The 16717-nt window shown below is 44.1% G+C and overlaps 1 protein-coding gene across 1 annotated transcript in view; it reads left to right on the top strand.

Moving 5' to 3' along the window:
- Positions 1-16717, top strand: part of LOC147624254 (clathrin heavy chain 1-like) — a 66802-nt gene that overhangs the window by 28993 nt on the left and 21092 nt on the right. Inside the window, exons 3-4 of the mRNA XM_086819219.1 lie at positions 10100-10188; positions 10339-10417. Of these exons, the coding sequence (XP_086675345.1) occupies positions 10100-10188; positions 10339-10417 (168 nt within the window). The remainder of the gene's footprint in view (positions 1-10099; positions 10189-10338; positions 10418-16717) is intronic.

The following is a 16717-nucleotide window of genomic DNA, read 5'->3' as shown; positions in this document are numbered from 1 at the left end:
GTCCTGCAAGAGCAAGAACGGTGTGAACGGTAGTCATCTGGGCCGTCGGGGCGAAGGTCTCATCGAAGTCGACTCCATGGCGTTGAGCATATCCCTTGGCAACCAATGTCGCCTTGTGCTTGTCGAAGGTGCCATCAGCTCGAAGTCGACTCCATGGCGTTGAGCATATCCCTTGGCAACCAATGTCGCCTTGTGCTTGTCCAAGGTGCCATCAGCTCGGAACTTCGATTTGAAGATCCAACGCACACCAATCACCTTACGCTGTAGTGGCCTAGGCACCAAAATCCAAGTGCCATTCCGTTCAATAGCATCCAGCTTTGCCTGCATAGCACGACGCCAAGGCTCATGTGAAAGAGCCTCGTCTACAGAAGTGGGATGAGAAGGACCATGAATGATAGGACATAAGAGCATAGTTAAAAAACATGTTGCTCATGGATTTGTTTCCTTGAAACTCTGGAAGTTCGCTTGAGAGAACCAAGTGGAGGAGCAGAAGGAAGCTCATGTAACCAAGAATCACGAACTGTTTGAAAATACCATCCAGACACAGATCTGCTCGAACTTGCTAGAGGAGTCTCGTCGAACACCACATCATGGCTCACAACAACTTTGCCGGCCTGCTGATCATATAGACGATATGCCTTGGACACAGTGCTGTATCCGAGAAAAGTCCTTTGCTGAGACTTCAAGTCCAACTTGGAGTGATGCTCCTTAGGCACATGGCTCACAACACCTTTTCCGGCGTGCTGATCATATAGATGATATGCCTTGGACACAGTGCTGTATCCGAGAAAAGTCATGCGTTGAGACTTCAAGTCCAAGTTGGAGCGATGCTCCTTAGGCACATGTACATACTCCTAACAACCAAATACCTGGAAATGAACAACAGAGGGCTTCTCACCATGGAAAGCCTCATATGGAGTTTTATCTGGAAGAGTAGTAGTAGGAGACCTGTTCTGAATGTAGACAGTAGTAGAAGCCGTCTCAGTCCATAAACGTCGAGGTAATGAAGAATGCTCAAGCATAGCACGGGCAATCTCCATAATGGTCGTATTCTTTCTCTCTGCAACTCCGTTTTCTCCGAATGCCTTGAGCCTTACAATATTGCTGAAACTCTTGGGATGTAAACTCACCCTCTCTGTCGGTCCTGAGAGCCTTGACCGAGGAATCGGTCTCTTTCCCCCCCTCAATTCTCTAATCACAAAAGCGCTGAAAAGCCTCATCCTTGGACTTCAGAAAGAAGACCCAAGTATATCTGGAGAAGTTATCCACCATCACGAGCATGTACAACGCCTTACTCAAAGACGCGGTACTGCATGAACAAGAGCAAGTGATGGCGAAGATCTGTGTGTCGCCTACTTCGGAAAGGCGGCTCGGAGTCTTCACACGGCAGCCTCGTAGGCAAGGGAACTCCGATGGTGTGAGAGGGTATGTAGCCCGCACCAGTGATGTGAGAGGGCATGCAAACCGCACCAGCGATGTAAGAAGGCATGCAGCCAGAGCAAGTGATGTAAGTGGGCATACAGCCCAAGCAAGTGTTTTGAGGGGGGGCTTGCAGCCCATGCAACAGATATGAGGGGGCATGTAGCCCGAGGAGATGATGTACATTGACATGCAGCTCGTGGGGATGATGAGGGGTTTTCAGCCCATTTGAGAGATGCATAAGATCTTCATGCATTGTCGATGGTGTCTCCACCTTCTAGGTATGTTCCTGCTCCTAAAGTTCCATCCAGAGTCGAAGGTGTTACACAAGAAATCAGCCGTGGATCTGGGCACCGTTGCCATCGTAGACATGACGAGAAGGATGATGTATTAGAGCGTCGGGATGCTCGTCATAGCAAGAAGGCTAAAGAGTTCAAGTCAGGAAACAAGGACATCAAATTCGAGAGCTATAATGGAAAGTTGGATACTACTAAGGCACTTGCTTTCACAAGGCAATTTGAAATAGCCTTTTGCATTGAGGAATTTACCGAGGAATCTATGCTTAGGCATGTGGGTATGCTTCTTAAAGAGACTGCAAGTGATTGGTGGATGGCAAAGCTTTTGGATAGGACAGCTGTCCGTACATGGAGTGCTTTGAAAGCGCAATTTTATGATGAGTTTCTTTCTCTTCATTTTGAGAAGGATGTACGAAAGGAATGGGATTGGCTAACACAGGATGAAGGCGAATCCGTTTCCTCTTATGTTTCAAACTTTTGGCGGATTCTTCTCAAAGTCACACCTTTCATGACGATTAGTGAGGACGAGAAGAAAAGAAAGTTTGAGTCAGGGCTGCAACGAATCATTCAAAAGAGCCTTGCAGTGTATCCCCACAACACCTTACAGGAGCTCATATATTCGACCACTATTTCTGAGGAGTTGCATGGCAAGGGAACATCAAAAAGACAAGAATTCAGCTCATACAAGGGAAAATTTAGGGCTGGAAATGAGCAGAAAAAGGGTGGACAACCACCTAAGTTTTTGCCTAATGAGTCCAAGGATGCAAAAGGGGGCTCAGAAAAGAAGCCGGGGAGTAAAAAGGATGAGCCTAAGCTGTCCAGATAGCATATCTTTGATTGCATGAGAGAGGGGAAGTGCTTCACATGTGGGAGCAAAGATCACATGAAAGCTCAATGTCCCGAGAATCTCAAAAAGAATAATGTGCAGGATGCCAAACCGAGGGGTAAAAAGGATGATCCTAAGCTGTCTAGATAGCATATCGCATATCTTTGATTGCATGAGAGAGGGGAAGTGCTTCACATGTGGGAGCAAGGATCACATGAAAGCTCAATGCCCCAGAATCTCAAAAAGAATAATGTGCAGGATGCCAAACCGAGTGTGAATGTTATACCCGATGTTCAGAGTAACACTGCACATGAACCAAAGAGTAGAATCTTATGCAATGCTTGGGGCAAGTTAAAGGACCAAATAGCTTTATTCCTTTTTGATAATGCCTCAACGGATAACTTCATATCCATACAGATGGCTGTTGCTATTGGGTTAAATCCCGAGGAATTGGACATGGAATTTTATGTAGATGCTGCCTTTGAGGGCAAGGAAGTTAAGGTCACTTCCATCATTGGGAAGCTTCATACAGATACATGGATATTTGGATCATGAAGGCTTCCTCGTGGCACCACTTACGGGATGTGATGTGATACTTGGGATTCCTTGGCATTATCGTTTGGATCCTAAGATTTTGCACAAAGAAAAGAAAGTTATGTTTACTCACTCATAGGGGTAGGGAAGTTTGTATTGATGCGGGTACTACTGGGAGTACCATACTCGTTGTAAGCCATATATCTATTTCAAAGGCAATAAAGAAATTAGCATGTTCTTGCTTGGTCTTTGTACGAGATAATGTTGAGTATGATGCTGTAACTCCCATAGATCAAGATAAGATTGATTTCTTAAGTGAATATGTTGATTGTTTTGTTGATTCACTACCAGGACAGTTACCCCCAGAGAGGCCAGAGGATCATTGTATTGACATAATCCCTGGAGCTCTCCTCCTAACTGGCCTCCTTATAGGGTGAGTGCTGTCTGACAGGAGGAAATCATGACTCAAGTAAATGATTTGCTTGAGAAGGGGTTGATAAGGCCAGGTTCTTCGCTTTATTATTCTCCAGTTTTACTTGTGTAGAAAAAGAATGGGACATACAGAATATGTGTTGATTATATAGGGTCCTTAACAAGATTACTATCAAGAATAGGTTCGATTCCTTGAATCGATAATATTCTTGATAAACTTGAGGGAGCTGCTTGTTTCAGTCGCATTGATCTTAAGAGTGGCTACCATCAGATTTGAGTGGTACCTCAAGATGTGCACAAAACGGCTTTTCGAACATCATTTGGATTATATGAGTATTTGGTTGTCTCATTTGGACTACAAATGCTCCCGCCACTTTCAATAGAATGATGGACATAATTTTTAGACCTCACCGCAAGTTCACATGAACTTTCTTTGATGATATTATTATTTTTTCAAAGTGTGAGGCTGAACATGAAGAGCATCTTGCCATTGTTTTTGAAGAGCTAAGGAAACATAAGATTTTCATCAATGGGAAGAAGAGTGAATTCTTCTTGTAAAAAATTCACTATTTAGGGCATATTGTTTCCAAAGATGGAGTACGCATGGATCCCGCAAACATTCAAGCCATCAAGGATTGGCCAGAACTGCAGAATGTGCATCATGTTAGGAGCTTTATTGGTTTATGCTCTTATTATCGTCGATTTATTCGACACTTTACTTTCTTAGCTTCGCCATTACATGATCTAACGAAAAGAAAGTAGCATTCCGTTCGTCGGAACCCGAAAAGACAGCTTTTCAAAAGTTGAAGGATGCCATCATATCAGAGCCAGTTCTTCTTATTCCAAATTTTGCATAGACCTTTTGTGGTCGAATGTGATGCATGTGGAGATTGTTTGGGGGTTGTTTTGAACCAGGAGGAACATGTAGTGGCTTTTGAAAGCCGCCGCCTGCAACATGCGGAATTGTATTTGCAGGTTTATGAGAAAGAGTTGTTGGCCGTTACTCATGTCCTTTAAACATGGAAGCATTATCTTTTGGGGGCCGAATTTATGGTAAAAACAGATCACCAGAGTTTGTGTCACTTTCTTTCAGAGCCTAAACTCTCGAAGAAGCATCTAAGGTGGACCAACTTCTTGTCCATGTTCCATTTTCAGATTTTGCATATCTCGGGCAAGAAGAATTTGGTGGCGGATGCTTTGCCACACATGCCAGCAGAAGTGCATGCCTTTTGAAAGCCGCCGCCTGCAACATGCGGAATTGTATTTGCAGGTTTATGAGAAAGAGTTGTCGGCGGTTACTCATGTCCTTTAAACATGGAAGCATTATCTTTTGGGGGCCGAATTTATGGTAAAAACAGATCACCAGAGTTTGTGTCACTTTCTTTCAGAGCCTAAACTCTCGAAGAAGCATCTAAGGTGGACCAACTTCTTGTCCATGTTCCATTTTTAGATTTTGCATATCTCGGGCAAGAAGAATTTGGTGGCGGATGCTTTGCCACGCATGCCAGAAGTGCATGCCATAACTACCGCCTATCATCACGACTTATTAGGGATGCGAGATATGTATGGACACAGATTTTCAGCTCATTTGGGCTGATTTGAATCATGGTACTGCTGCTCCATCTTATTTGATTAGAGATGGGTTGCTGATGATGCAGAATCGTATTTGTGTAGTGCGTGAATTACGCCAATAGGTTATGGAAGAGTGTCATGCTCCACCATATGCTGGTCATCGTGGTATTGTGGCTACTACACAGGCTTTGGAAAGATATTTTTTTTGGTCAGCTCTACGCAAGGATATTGAAGCTTATGTGCGAGAGTGCATAGTGTGTCAGAAAGTTTCACAGACACAAGACGCCTGGTTTGCTTCAGTCCTTACCCATTCCACAGGAACCATGGGAAAGCATTGCTATGGACTTCATTATGGATTTGATAGATTGTTTTAGTAAACATGCACACTTTATTCTTGTGAGGAAAACAATCAAGCCATATTTTCAAACATCTTGGCATGCCAAGTTTATTGTGGGGGATAGAGATCCTCAGACTACCAGTTTATTTTGGCGGGCATTGTTTGATAATATGGGCACAAAGCTGAGTTTTTCATTAACCTATCATCCTAAGACGGATGGTCAGAGTGAAATTGCAAATTCAGTTGTGCTTGACTTGCTCAAGTGTTATGTGTCTGAAGAGAAGTTAGATTGAGAAAAGTATTTGCCATTGGTTGAGTTTGCATACAATAACACAGTGCATTCTTCAACTAATAAGGCTCCATTTGAGATAGTCTATGGCAAGGTGGTGTTTCCACCTATCTTACGAACAAAAGATGAAATCTTTGCAGAAGATGAGTATGTCCGTGATTTGGATACTGCATTTGCACAGGTTCGGACAGCCATAAAAAGATCTCAAGCTAAGCAGAAAAGGGCAGCTGAGAAACACAGGTGAGAGGTGGTTTTCAAGGAAGGTGATTGGATATTACTTAAGTTTAGAAAGCACGTCTTCGGAAGCGGCCAGGTAATGAAGGCCAGTTTCCTAACCTTTCAAACAGGTATTACGGGCCATTCCAAATTTTGCAGAAAATAAATGAAGTGGCATATAGATTGGTATTGCCCGATCACTGGAAAATACACAATGCCTTTCATGTCAGTTTGCTGAGGCCTTATGTGGGACCCCACCTCCTATGGAACTAATTTTGGAAGATCCACCAGAAGTGGATGAACTTGAGGAGGTATTGCAACCTGAGCAGATAGTTTTTCATAAAGAGCGCAAGCATGCAGGTGGCCAGCTAGTGCGCAGGTATCTTGTGAAGTTTAAAAACTATTTGGCTATGGATGCAAAATGGATGGACAAGGATTATTTTGTGGATTATCCGAAACTTTTGAAGGTCTACTTGGAAGCTTTTTTGTTAAAGTCAACTGCTTAGAAGTCGGGGGGAATGTCACAAAATACATGTATGGCTGGTGTAGCTTGACATGGTGTGTTTGTGTGGCATATGGAGCTTGACATGACAGTACATGTATGGCTGGTGTAGCCTGACATGATAGTACATGTGTGGCTTGTGGGGCCTGACATGGGGTGTACATGTATGGCTCATGGAGCCTGACATGATGAAATTCTCTGGAACTAGCTATCTTGGAGATCTTTTGTATTTATGTTCCAGGAAGGTTTCGGAAGGATCGTGAGCCTTGGACGTTTTATTGGATACAACTGAGCAGATGGGTGAGTTCACATGCTAATAATTATTGGTGCATGTACACATTGAGCAGAACTTGTTTAATACACGTGGCGGCCAAAAGCTGGGCACTGGACAATATTTGGACCTCCTTCAAGTAGGCGCCTCCTTTCTGGACCAGAAAAGCACATGTGTGGGCTATTTTCAGCAGGGAAGCCCTATTATGGGAGAAAACTCCAGTTTTGGGGTAGGTGCTTGCTTTTTTGGGTGCATGGGAGCTGGGCACCCCGTGGACGTGTATGTGCACACCTGTTTGGGACTGACAGGTGGTCTACATGTGTTCTGCAGGTGGTAAGTATCCCCAAAAACTCAATTTACAGCTTTATGAGTTCACATGCTAATAATTATTGGTGCAGGTACACATTGAGCAAGACTTGTTAAATACACGTGGCGGCCAAAAGCTAGGCACTTGACAATATTTGGACCTCCTTCAAGTAGGTGCCTCCTTTCTGGACCAGAAAAGCACACGTGTGGCCTATTTTCAGCAAGGAAGCCCTATTATGGGAGAAAACTCCAATTCTGGGGTAGGTGCTTGCTTTTTTGGTGCATTGGAGCTGGTTGACTGCTTCTATAGGTTGTTTACAGCCTTCCACCGCGACAAAAACTTAACAGATGCATGGGAGGTGCTGCCTGAAGGAAGGGCTGAGGCGAAGAAGGAACCCCGCCGGGGGGGGGGGGGGGGGGGGGGGTGGCGTAGGCGATGGCGAAGGTTGGCTCAGATTGGAGAGGTAGCAAAAAATGATGAATCAACCAGTGGTTAGAGTTGCGGAGGGGGGGGGGGGGGGGGGGGGGGCAAGGTAGAGAGGGTTGGTAGCGTTGGCTGCCCCGAAAAATGATGAATCAACCGGTGGACGGAGTTGGCTGGTTGTTATTGCTTCGGATCTGGCATAGCTCGGGGGGGGGGGGGGGTGGGGAGAGTGCTTTGGAGAGGCTGTTAGCGATCTCCTTTGGTTGAGAACTTGGAGGGGGGGTCTCAACGAGATAACAGTCTAGAATCTTTGGAGTTGGAGGGGGGAGAGTCGAGGCAGATGTTGCCCGAAGGGGGGTACTGAGAATCGAGATAAATGCTAAAGGGAGCATGCAAGGGGAGGGCTAAAAGAAGCTAAGACAGGGTCATGAAGGTGATGAAGGGTCAAGCAAAATCCATGGCAGAAGGAGGTTGGGACAGGAGGTGACACTCGGCGGAAGGGTGAGAGGGGCGCAGGTGGGAGGAAAGGGGGAGGCTAGGGCAGAGGGAAGGTGGTGATGGCGGAAGAAGGCTGGGACAGGAGGTGGCACTCAGTGGAAGAAGGTTGGGACATGAGGTGACACTCCGCAGAAGGGCGAGAGGGGCGCAGGTGGGAGGAAAGGGGGAGGCTAGGGCAGAGGGAAGGTGGTGATGGCGAAGGCAGGCGCACAGTCGAGGGAGGTCAGTAGCTTGCGTCCAATTTTTACTCCTTGCTCTTGCCCCCTTCTATCTTACTCAAAAACGGGCCCCGAGGGGGGGGGGTGGGGCGGGTGTGTGCGCAGGCCATCACCGTTTGGGGGCTGCTGAGATAAATGCCAAAGGGGAGCATGCGAGGGGAGGGCTAAGGCAGGTGCACAGGTGGGGGAGGTGCAGTCGCTTGCGATCAATTTTGACTCCTTGCTTTTGCCCCCTTTTGTCTTACTCATTTTCATTTTGATGTCTCTTTTACTAGGAAAAAAATTAAAAATGTTCTTGAATCATTGGGACTGTAACGTCTTTAGTATCAGTGGTGTGGTTTAGTAGTATTATTTCGCTCGGTTGCCTAGTAAGAAGTGCTGCCAAACGTGTCAAGAGGCCTAGTAGCTTATGAGTTCTACCTTGACAAAGTTAGAAGTTGGCTGTTAGCTAGAAAAGCATTTTTTGTTTTCATTGACCTAGAGGAGGTGAAGGCAGGGCGGCAAAAAGGGTGAGATCTGTTGAGTGGTATCGGTTGGGGGATGGAACTGCACGTGTTTATGGATCGAACAAGATTCAAGCGGGGGAAATGGTAGAATTTGCCAGCGGTGTGAAAGGAATGGCTTTGAATTCTGAGAATGAGAATGTAGGAATTGTTATATCTGGTAGTAATACCGCCATTAAAGAAGGAGATATGCAGGGGCTCACTGGGCGGAAGAAGACTGGGACAGGAGGTGACACCCGGCGGAAGGGTGAGAGGGGTGCAGGTGGGAGGAAAGGGGGGGAGGCTAGGGCAGAGGGAAGCCGGTGATGGCGAAGGCAGGTGCACAGTTGGGGGAGGTCCAGTCACTTGCGTCCAATTTTGACTCCTTGCTTTTGCCCGCTTCTGTCTTACTCATTTTCATTTTGATGTCTCTTTTACTAGGAAAAAATTAAAAAATGTTCTTGAATCATTGGGCCTGTAACGTCTTTAGTATCAATGCTGTGGTTTAGTAGTATTATTTCGCTCGGTTGCCTAGTAAGAAGTGCTGCCAAACGTGTCAAGAGGCCTAGTAGCTTATGAGTTCTACCTTGACAAAGTTAGAAGTTGGCTGTTAGCTAGAAAAGCATTTTTTGTTTTTATTGATCTACCGAAGTTTCATATATTTGAGGCCAAGTCCAATTATGAATTCAAAATTCAGTATCTCGTCTTACCACCCCCCCCCCTTTTTTTTTTTTTGTGTGTTGCAGCCCGTATTTTTTAAATGGCATAGGAACATATAGTCAACATTGAGTTAAAGACAAAAATAAAGTCCTACGTTATGGGTACCTCTAAAGATTTGCCTTGGGCCTACCTTCAAACATAAAGCCTAAACTTCTTTCTGGTGCTGATGGCATAACATGTTGCATGATGGAATGTGATGGTCTGAAATTTTATCAGTAGACTTTGATGAGCTGCGACATTTTTGTTCTTGTTACCATTGTGGTGACTTAGGTTTAGCAGACCAGCAGCTGCACTAGTCTAGCTTTTCTTTCTTCTCTTACTCGTTTTTGTTGTCATGTCTCTTACTAGGAAAAAATGTGTTCTCAAATCATTTGGGCTTGTAAGGTCTCTAGTATCCATGCAGTCGTTTAAGAGGATTAGTTCTGTGTCAGTTGTTTAGTAAGAAGTGCTGCCAAACCTGTCATGAGGCCCAGTTTAGAAGTTTACTTGTGAGTTATACCTTGACAATCCAGTTTAGAAGTTGGCTGTGAGCTAAAAAAGTGTTATATGTTCTCATTGACATACCAATGTTTCATGTATTTGAGGTTGCGGTTCTGCAGAGGCCAAAGCCAATTAATTAAATCAGAGCTTGCTGCTTGATCCTGAATTTGACTTGACCACGTGAAGTGCTTCCAATGGGAAAATGAGATTTGATGCCTTCATTGAGTTTGAAGATTTTTCAATTCAGTGTCATTATCTTACTCTATTTTTTTTGCAGCCCAAATTCCTTCAACGACCCAGGATCATTTGCAAATATTCAACATTGAGTTAAAGGCAAAAATAAAGTCTTATCAAATGCCTGAACAGGTTGAGTTTCTTGTGCAAGTGTTTTATTTTGAAGCTAGTTTAGGATGTTGTCAGGTTGAGGAGGAAGATGTTTTAACAAGCTTACTATTTTATAATTTTGTCACTCTTAACTGTGGTGGAAAGATCACAAGTTTGTTTCATATTTTAAAGGTGGTTTTCTGGAAGTGGATCACACCAAAGATGCTCGGTCTTGTAACTCAGGTTGCTGTTTATCACTGGACTCTTGAAGGTGTGTAAGGCTTGTATCAATACTTTGTTTTATGTCACTTGTCATGTCATAAAGGGAAGCTAACTTCTGTATTTACTCAGTATGCATGGTCTTAGATTTCTTTTAACAAAAATTAGTCAAATACACAGAGCATTCAGAAGCTGGTCTCTGCCATTTTCTCTAGAAAGCTTGATAAACTTGTTGGGATAACTTTGAATGAAAGCTTGAGCTTTTTTTTGTTTCATTCTTCTACATGTTCCATTCTTCATAGAAAAGCTTGCCAAACTTGTTGGGATAACTTTGTGTGAAAGCTTGAGCTTTTCATGTTCCATTCTTTAGATATTTATTAAGTTGCCTTCTTGTCAAAACCCCAAAGGATCTCCTCGTGGAACGCTCTTGGTACAAGACTCGAAACCTGCAAACAAACAAACAACATGGGGGTGCAGGCTTGACTCACCTCCCAACCATGACAGCCGTGGGCAAGCCCACAGTCTTGGCTGTCCGCACCGAGCCACGAGCTCAGCTAACTAGGTTGACGTACCGACCAATCTCCTCCTCGCGCGACGTCCCATACCGCCACAAAGCTACCCTTGCGGGCCTTGAGATTGCTGCTGGCCTCGGCTGCATAAAGCAGGTGCACGTCTGCACTAGATCCAGGCTCCAGACCATAGAGCTCTCACAAATCACGCGAGACTCTATATATATAACTAATGACTAACCTTGGCCACCCTTTTATAGGCTCTTGGCCGGTCATCGGGCGTCCACACTTGGGTGCCCGCCCGTCCATACTTGGGTGCCTGCTTGTTAGTCTATCCCTAACTCAGCTCGCCAATCAGCCTGCCTAGCTCCAAGCTTCCCCAAACCTCGAAGCTAGTCTTGTGTGCGTGTAGCACACGATAGATACACACTGTGTACATGACATACTCTCCCTCCTCGAAGAGCTCACTCCTGAGCTCACTAAAAAGCCAAGGTAATCTCTCTGAAGAGTAGTCAATGTCTCCCATGTAGCGTCCTCCTCAACACGATCCTTCCACTTGATCTTGTATTCCGTGATAAGCGTATTACGCAATCTTCTTTCACGAAATCCAAGAATCTTTTCAAGTTCATGCGGAACAAATGTCATATTCTCGACATCTATAATTTCTTGAGGAGTAACTAACTGGTTTGTTCCACCCAGTACTTTCTTAAGTCTACTGACATGAAATATAGGATGAACTTTCACATGAGAAGGCAAATCCAGTTCATATGCAACTGAACCAATCCTTCGTGTAATACGAAATGGTCCACAGTATCTAGGGAATAATTTCGGAGATCAACCTGTATGTAAAGTCTCGGAATCTTCGGAACTCGCAAATATACCATCGTTGCTTCAGAGAAGTCTCTGGGTGAACGATGTCTATTAGAATAAAATCTGTCTCGGTCTTGAGCACTTCTAATAGATTCTTTCGCAACTTGTAACATTTCTTGCATATCTTGCAAAAAATTACGTGCTGCATCATGCTGAAGTCCTGAGAATCCTACTGTAACAGGTGATCTAGGTTGAAAACCATACATAAGCATGAAAGGACTAAAACCTGTACTCGTATGCTTAGTACTGTTATATGCAAATTCTAACATAGAAAGATAATCCTCCCATGAACTCTGTCTTTTGGATACATATGCTCGAAGCATATCCTCCAAAATCTGATTCATTCTTTTAGTCTGGCCATCAGATTGAGAATGATCTGAGGAACTCAAATTCAAAGTTGTTTTCAACTTTTCATAAACAAGTTTCTAAAAATCACTCGTAAACTTAGAGTCCCTATCATTGACTATGTCCTGCGGTAACCCGTACAGTCTAAACAATTGCTCGATAAACTGTCGTGCTAATTGCGTAGCTGTAATAGTCTTCCGGGTCAGTAAAAATCTAGCCATTTTTGTCAAGCGATATACCACAACCCAAATAGAATCGTGGCCTTGATGTGTTCTTGGCAATCCAGTAATAAAATTCATGGAAATACTTTTCCATTTATTACCTGGGATTTGCAAAGGATGCAACAACCCAGCCTGTCTAAAGCGTTCAGCTTTATTTGCCTGACAAATTTGACACTTGAGAACATAATCTTCTACATACCCTTTCATCTTTGGCCAATAAAAAGTGTGTTTCACTAACGAGAGCGTCCTGTGTACCCCAAGGTATCGAGCAGAAGGGGCGTTGTGACACTCCTTAAGAATCTTGGACCTAATGTCCGGGATATGTGGTACACAAATTTTGTCATTACGGAATAGTAAACTATTCCGAATCATCCACTGGTCTCCTGCAGCTTGAATGGTAGGCTGTTCAGTCATCGAGTCTTGGTCAATCAATGAGCTTCCGTCTTGGATCTTCTGCCAAAATGGACCAAAATAACTATCAGTCCTGCAAAGCCCTCTCAATGACTGAAATAAGTCAGTAGAAATCTCGGTGAACGATAAAGTATTCACCTCTCTAATTCGACTAAGCGCATCTGCAACACTATTCATGGACCCTTTTCTATAACGAATCTCAAAATCAAAATCTTGCATTAACTCAGCCCAACGAGCTTTCCTTCCTCTCAAATCATCCGCATCACACACATACTTGATTGACTGATGATCAATCAATACCACAAACTTGGAGCCATATAAATAATGTCTCCAAATCTTGAGAGCATGAATCACAGCATAAAGCTCTTTCTCAAGGGTTGGCCAACGAGATTGAGTGTCGTCTAGCTTTTACTTTCAAAAGCAACCGATCTACCATCTTGAAATAGAGCAGTCCCGATGGCATAGTCAGAGGCATCAGTTTCAAGAACATAAGGCCGACTAGGATCGGGCAATGCTAAGATAGGTGCTTCCTTGACTTTATCTTTCAAAAGTCTGAAGGCCATATCCAAATCGTTATTTCAAGTGATAGACCGATTTGACTTACGTCCACGACCTTTCAATAAGTCGGTCATCGGTAGTGTGAGCTGAGAGTACTCCCGCACAGATTTTCGAAAAAAAACAACAAAACCGAGAAAAGAACGAAGTTGTTTCACTGTTCGCGGTATAGGCCAGTCCAAAACCTTCTGAACTCGGTCATAGTCAATGCTCAATCCATCTCTAGTGATCTTGTGTCCCAAGTAAATGATGTCTGTCATAAAAAACTCACATTTACTTAACTTAGCATATAGTCGATTCTGTCTTAAAATAGATAAGACAATCGTGAGGTGTCTAACATGATCCTCAAGAGTACGACTATATATCAAAATATCATCCAGGAACACCACCACAAATTTTTTCAAATGTTCAGGAAAAAGATCGTTCATCATTTGCTGGAAAGTGGTTGGAGCATTGGTTAACCCAAAAGGTAATATGAGAAACTCGTAATGGCCATACCTAGTCCGAAAGGCGGTTCTTTCGACATGCCTTTCATGAATACGTATCTGGTGATAGCTAGTACGTTAATCTATCTTCGTGAATTATTTCGCTCTTGCTAACCGGTCAATCAGGTAATCTGATCTAGGGAGAGGATAACGGTTCTTAATCGTCAGCTTGTTCAATCTCTTATAATCTATACACATTCTCCAGGTGTTGTCCTTCTTTCTCCGAAGCAACACAGGTGGACCCCAAGGTGATTTACTTGGACAGATCTGGCCCATCCTCAAATAATCTTCGAGTTGTTTAGCCAACTCATCTTCCTTAGCTTGGCTCATCCTGTAAGGTGGAATACTGACAGGATGGGCACCAGGGATCAAGTCAATACGATGATCTACTGCCCTTTCAGGTGGTAAACCCGATGGCAGTTCCTTAGAAAATACATCTTGAAACAAATTAAGTATCTTCTGTAATTCTTTGCTTTCAAACACACTTAATTCATTGACATCCATGGAAGGGATGAGAAAGGAAGAAAGTGGAATCAATACACAATGGAAAGCGGTATATAAAGAAGAATCCATTATATTTCCAAAATCAACTGTATTTACAAGAGGTCCCTGAGAGGGATGTATACAATCACCTAAAATACTATACTGGGTGTCCTTATGCTGAAAAGAAAAAATATGACTAGACCAATCTATCTGGACTTGAAGAGTCTTAAACCACTCAATCCCTAATAACAAGTCTACATTTTCTAGGTGCATAACATAGCATTTCAGAGTATCTTTGTAGTCCTCCGGATTGGTAGCATCTCCACCTTTCGACCCCATACTTACCTTCTCGCAGGTAGGCGTACCTCATAGGTATGATCGTTGGGTGTTGTATCAAGACTCAATTTCTGCACGAGTTTGTAATTAACAAAGTTGTGTGAGCTGCCAGGGTCTAGAAGAATGTGAATTCTATGGCCATTCACGACTCCATAAACTCGGAGAAGATCATGCAAGCCAAATACTTCAGAGTTGAACAGACAATCAGAGCATGTACTAGGGCGAGAAAGTACAGTAACTGACGTACCTGTCAAAGAGCGAGAAAGTATAGTAACTGACGTACCTGTCAAAGACAATTGGTTAGCTGCCTTTGGCTTGGGTCCTGCGTTGATCTTTGCACCCTTTTGCTTTGGGCATTCGTTACGCATGTGTCCTTTTTCTTGGCAGATAAAACAACGTCCCTCCTTCTTGAGCTGCAAAGCTTTAAGGAGTCGTTTCTTCTTCGTTGGTGTCGAACTTGAATTCTTCGAAGGTTGGTCTAAAGACTTTCCTTCAATCGTGTTAGCCATAGGTGCAGAGAACTTTCTTTTATGCTTGTTTCCCTGCTCGGTAACGGGTTTCGACTTGGAAGAGACCATTGTATCATCATAGATACGAGCTGAATGAATGGCCTCGTCCAATGTTTTGCATTTGTTATTTTTAATCTGTAAACGGTATGAGTCTGGTAAACCAGCTACGAAGAACCCCAAAAGAGTAGTGGGATCCATCTTTGCAGCTTTCATTTGCAAGTCCCTAAACTTCTGGAGGTAGACCTCATAAGTGAGGTGCTGCGATGTCATGGTCAAAGCTGTAAACCGGGCAACAACATCATAATCATCCTCTTTCTTGAGGAATTCCTTCTTGAAGACGTCTTCAAATTGTGCCCAAGTTGTTGGCTTAGGATTGAGTTCCTTCCACCAAAGCAAAGCTTTGCGTGAGAGGAAACCAGCTGCTAATTGGATCTTTTTTCCATCATCATGTGGATGAAACTGAAAATGGACCTGCCACTTATGTAGTCAAGTGTCCAGGATCTCCTTGGTACGCTGCTTTTGCTCGCCTCCGATTCCGAAGTAATATTGTCATGGCCCTGTGAAAATGGAACAGCACAAGTGTGGGCATGGTGATTGCTGAGTCAGAATATTGAATGATTCACATGGGGGGTGCCCGGACAGAGTTAAAGATGTGTGGACATCCCTAGGTGTGAAGGGGGGAACTAGAACATTAAACTTTTAATGTTTATTAAAGTTGCCCCTTGGCCTTAGTGGCCCCTAGGGACTTTTAAAGTTTGGGGCCCTACGATTTTTATGGGAAGGAGGCTACTCCACTTTTGGAGTGTGTGCTTCTCTCTCCTCCCCCTCTCTCTAGCTTTTGGGAAAAAGAGTCGTGGAGCACTCTTGTTGGTTCTCATGCGTGGAAATGCTGAAGAGAAGAGGTCGACTGCCGATTAAGGGCTGCTGCTGCTGACTTCTGTGTGCTGGAGCAGGCCGTACAGCAGCCGTACAGGACTGTACGACAGCAAGCACTGCTGTGGACAACGTGGGCGCTGAGCCGTGGGACAGAGACAGGCTGCAATAGGTGGCTGCAGCTGCTGAATTCAGGCTGTACAGGCTGTACGATTGCAAGTACAGTTCTGTACTTCTGCAGGTACACTGTACGGCCAGATTTGGTGCAAGTACAGGTGCTGGGCAACACTGTTGCAGGCGGCGCAGGCAACCAACAGCAAATCAGCAGGCAGCTATTACTGGCTGCGCAGGTACAGGTGTGTACAAGTGCTGGTTGCAGGCAAGGATAGCTTTTGGCACGTATCCTGAGGTAGTACAGACGGGTACGGGGCTGTTTTCAGATCTATATAGTCAAAGACAGCATAGAAGTGAACACAAGGAGGAGGGTACAGACAAGTACGTGCATGCGTGTGAAGCAGGGTTGTGGAAACAAGTGCCTGCAAGTACAGATTGGTATCGTTGCTTCCTCCAGTGTTGTTTCACGAGCTGATTTTGGTAAGCTCCTCATCTGTTCATCTATCTCTCTTTCTACTACTTGATGTTTGTTGCAGATATGAGCTATCTGGCCCCTTGTGAGAGGAGGGGTATGGCAGATTGACAAGGGTTGAGACAGAGTTTGGACAGTACATGTATGTATGAGCTGAGATGTTGAATCA

Source organism: Cibotium barometz, chromosome 25 (assembly GCF_041138505.1).
Source record: "Cibotium barometz isolate CiBa-2024 chromosome 25, ASM4113850v1, whole genome shotgun sequence".
Lineage (NCBI taxonomy): Eukaryota > Viridiplantae > Streptophyta > Polypodiopsida > Cyatheales > Cibotiaceae > Cibotium > Cibotium barometz.
The sequence above is the reverse complement of the archived record's forward strand: the minus strand, read 5'-3'. Positions and strand labels throughout refer to the sequence as shown.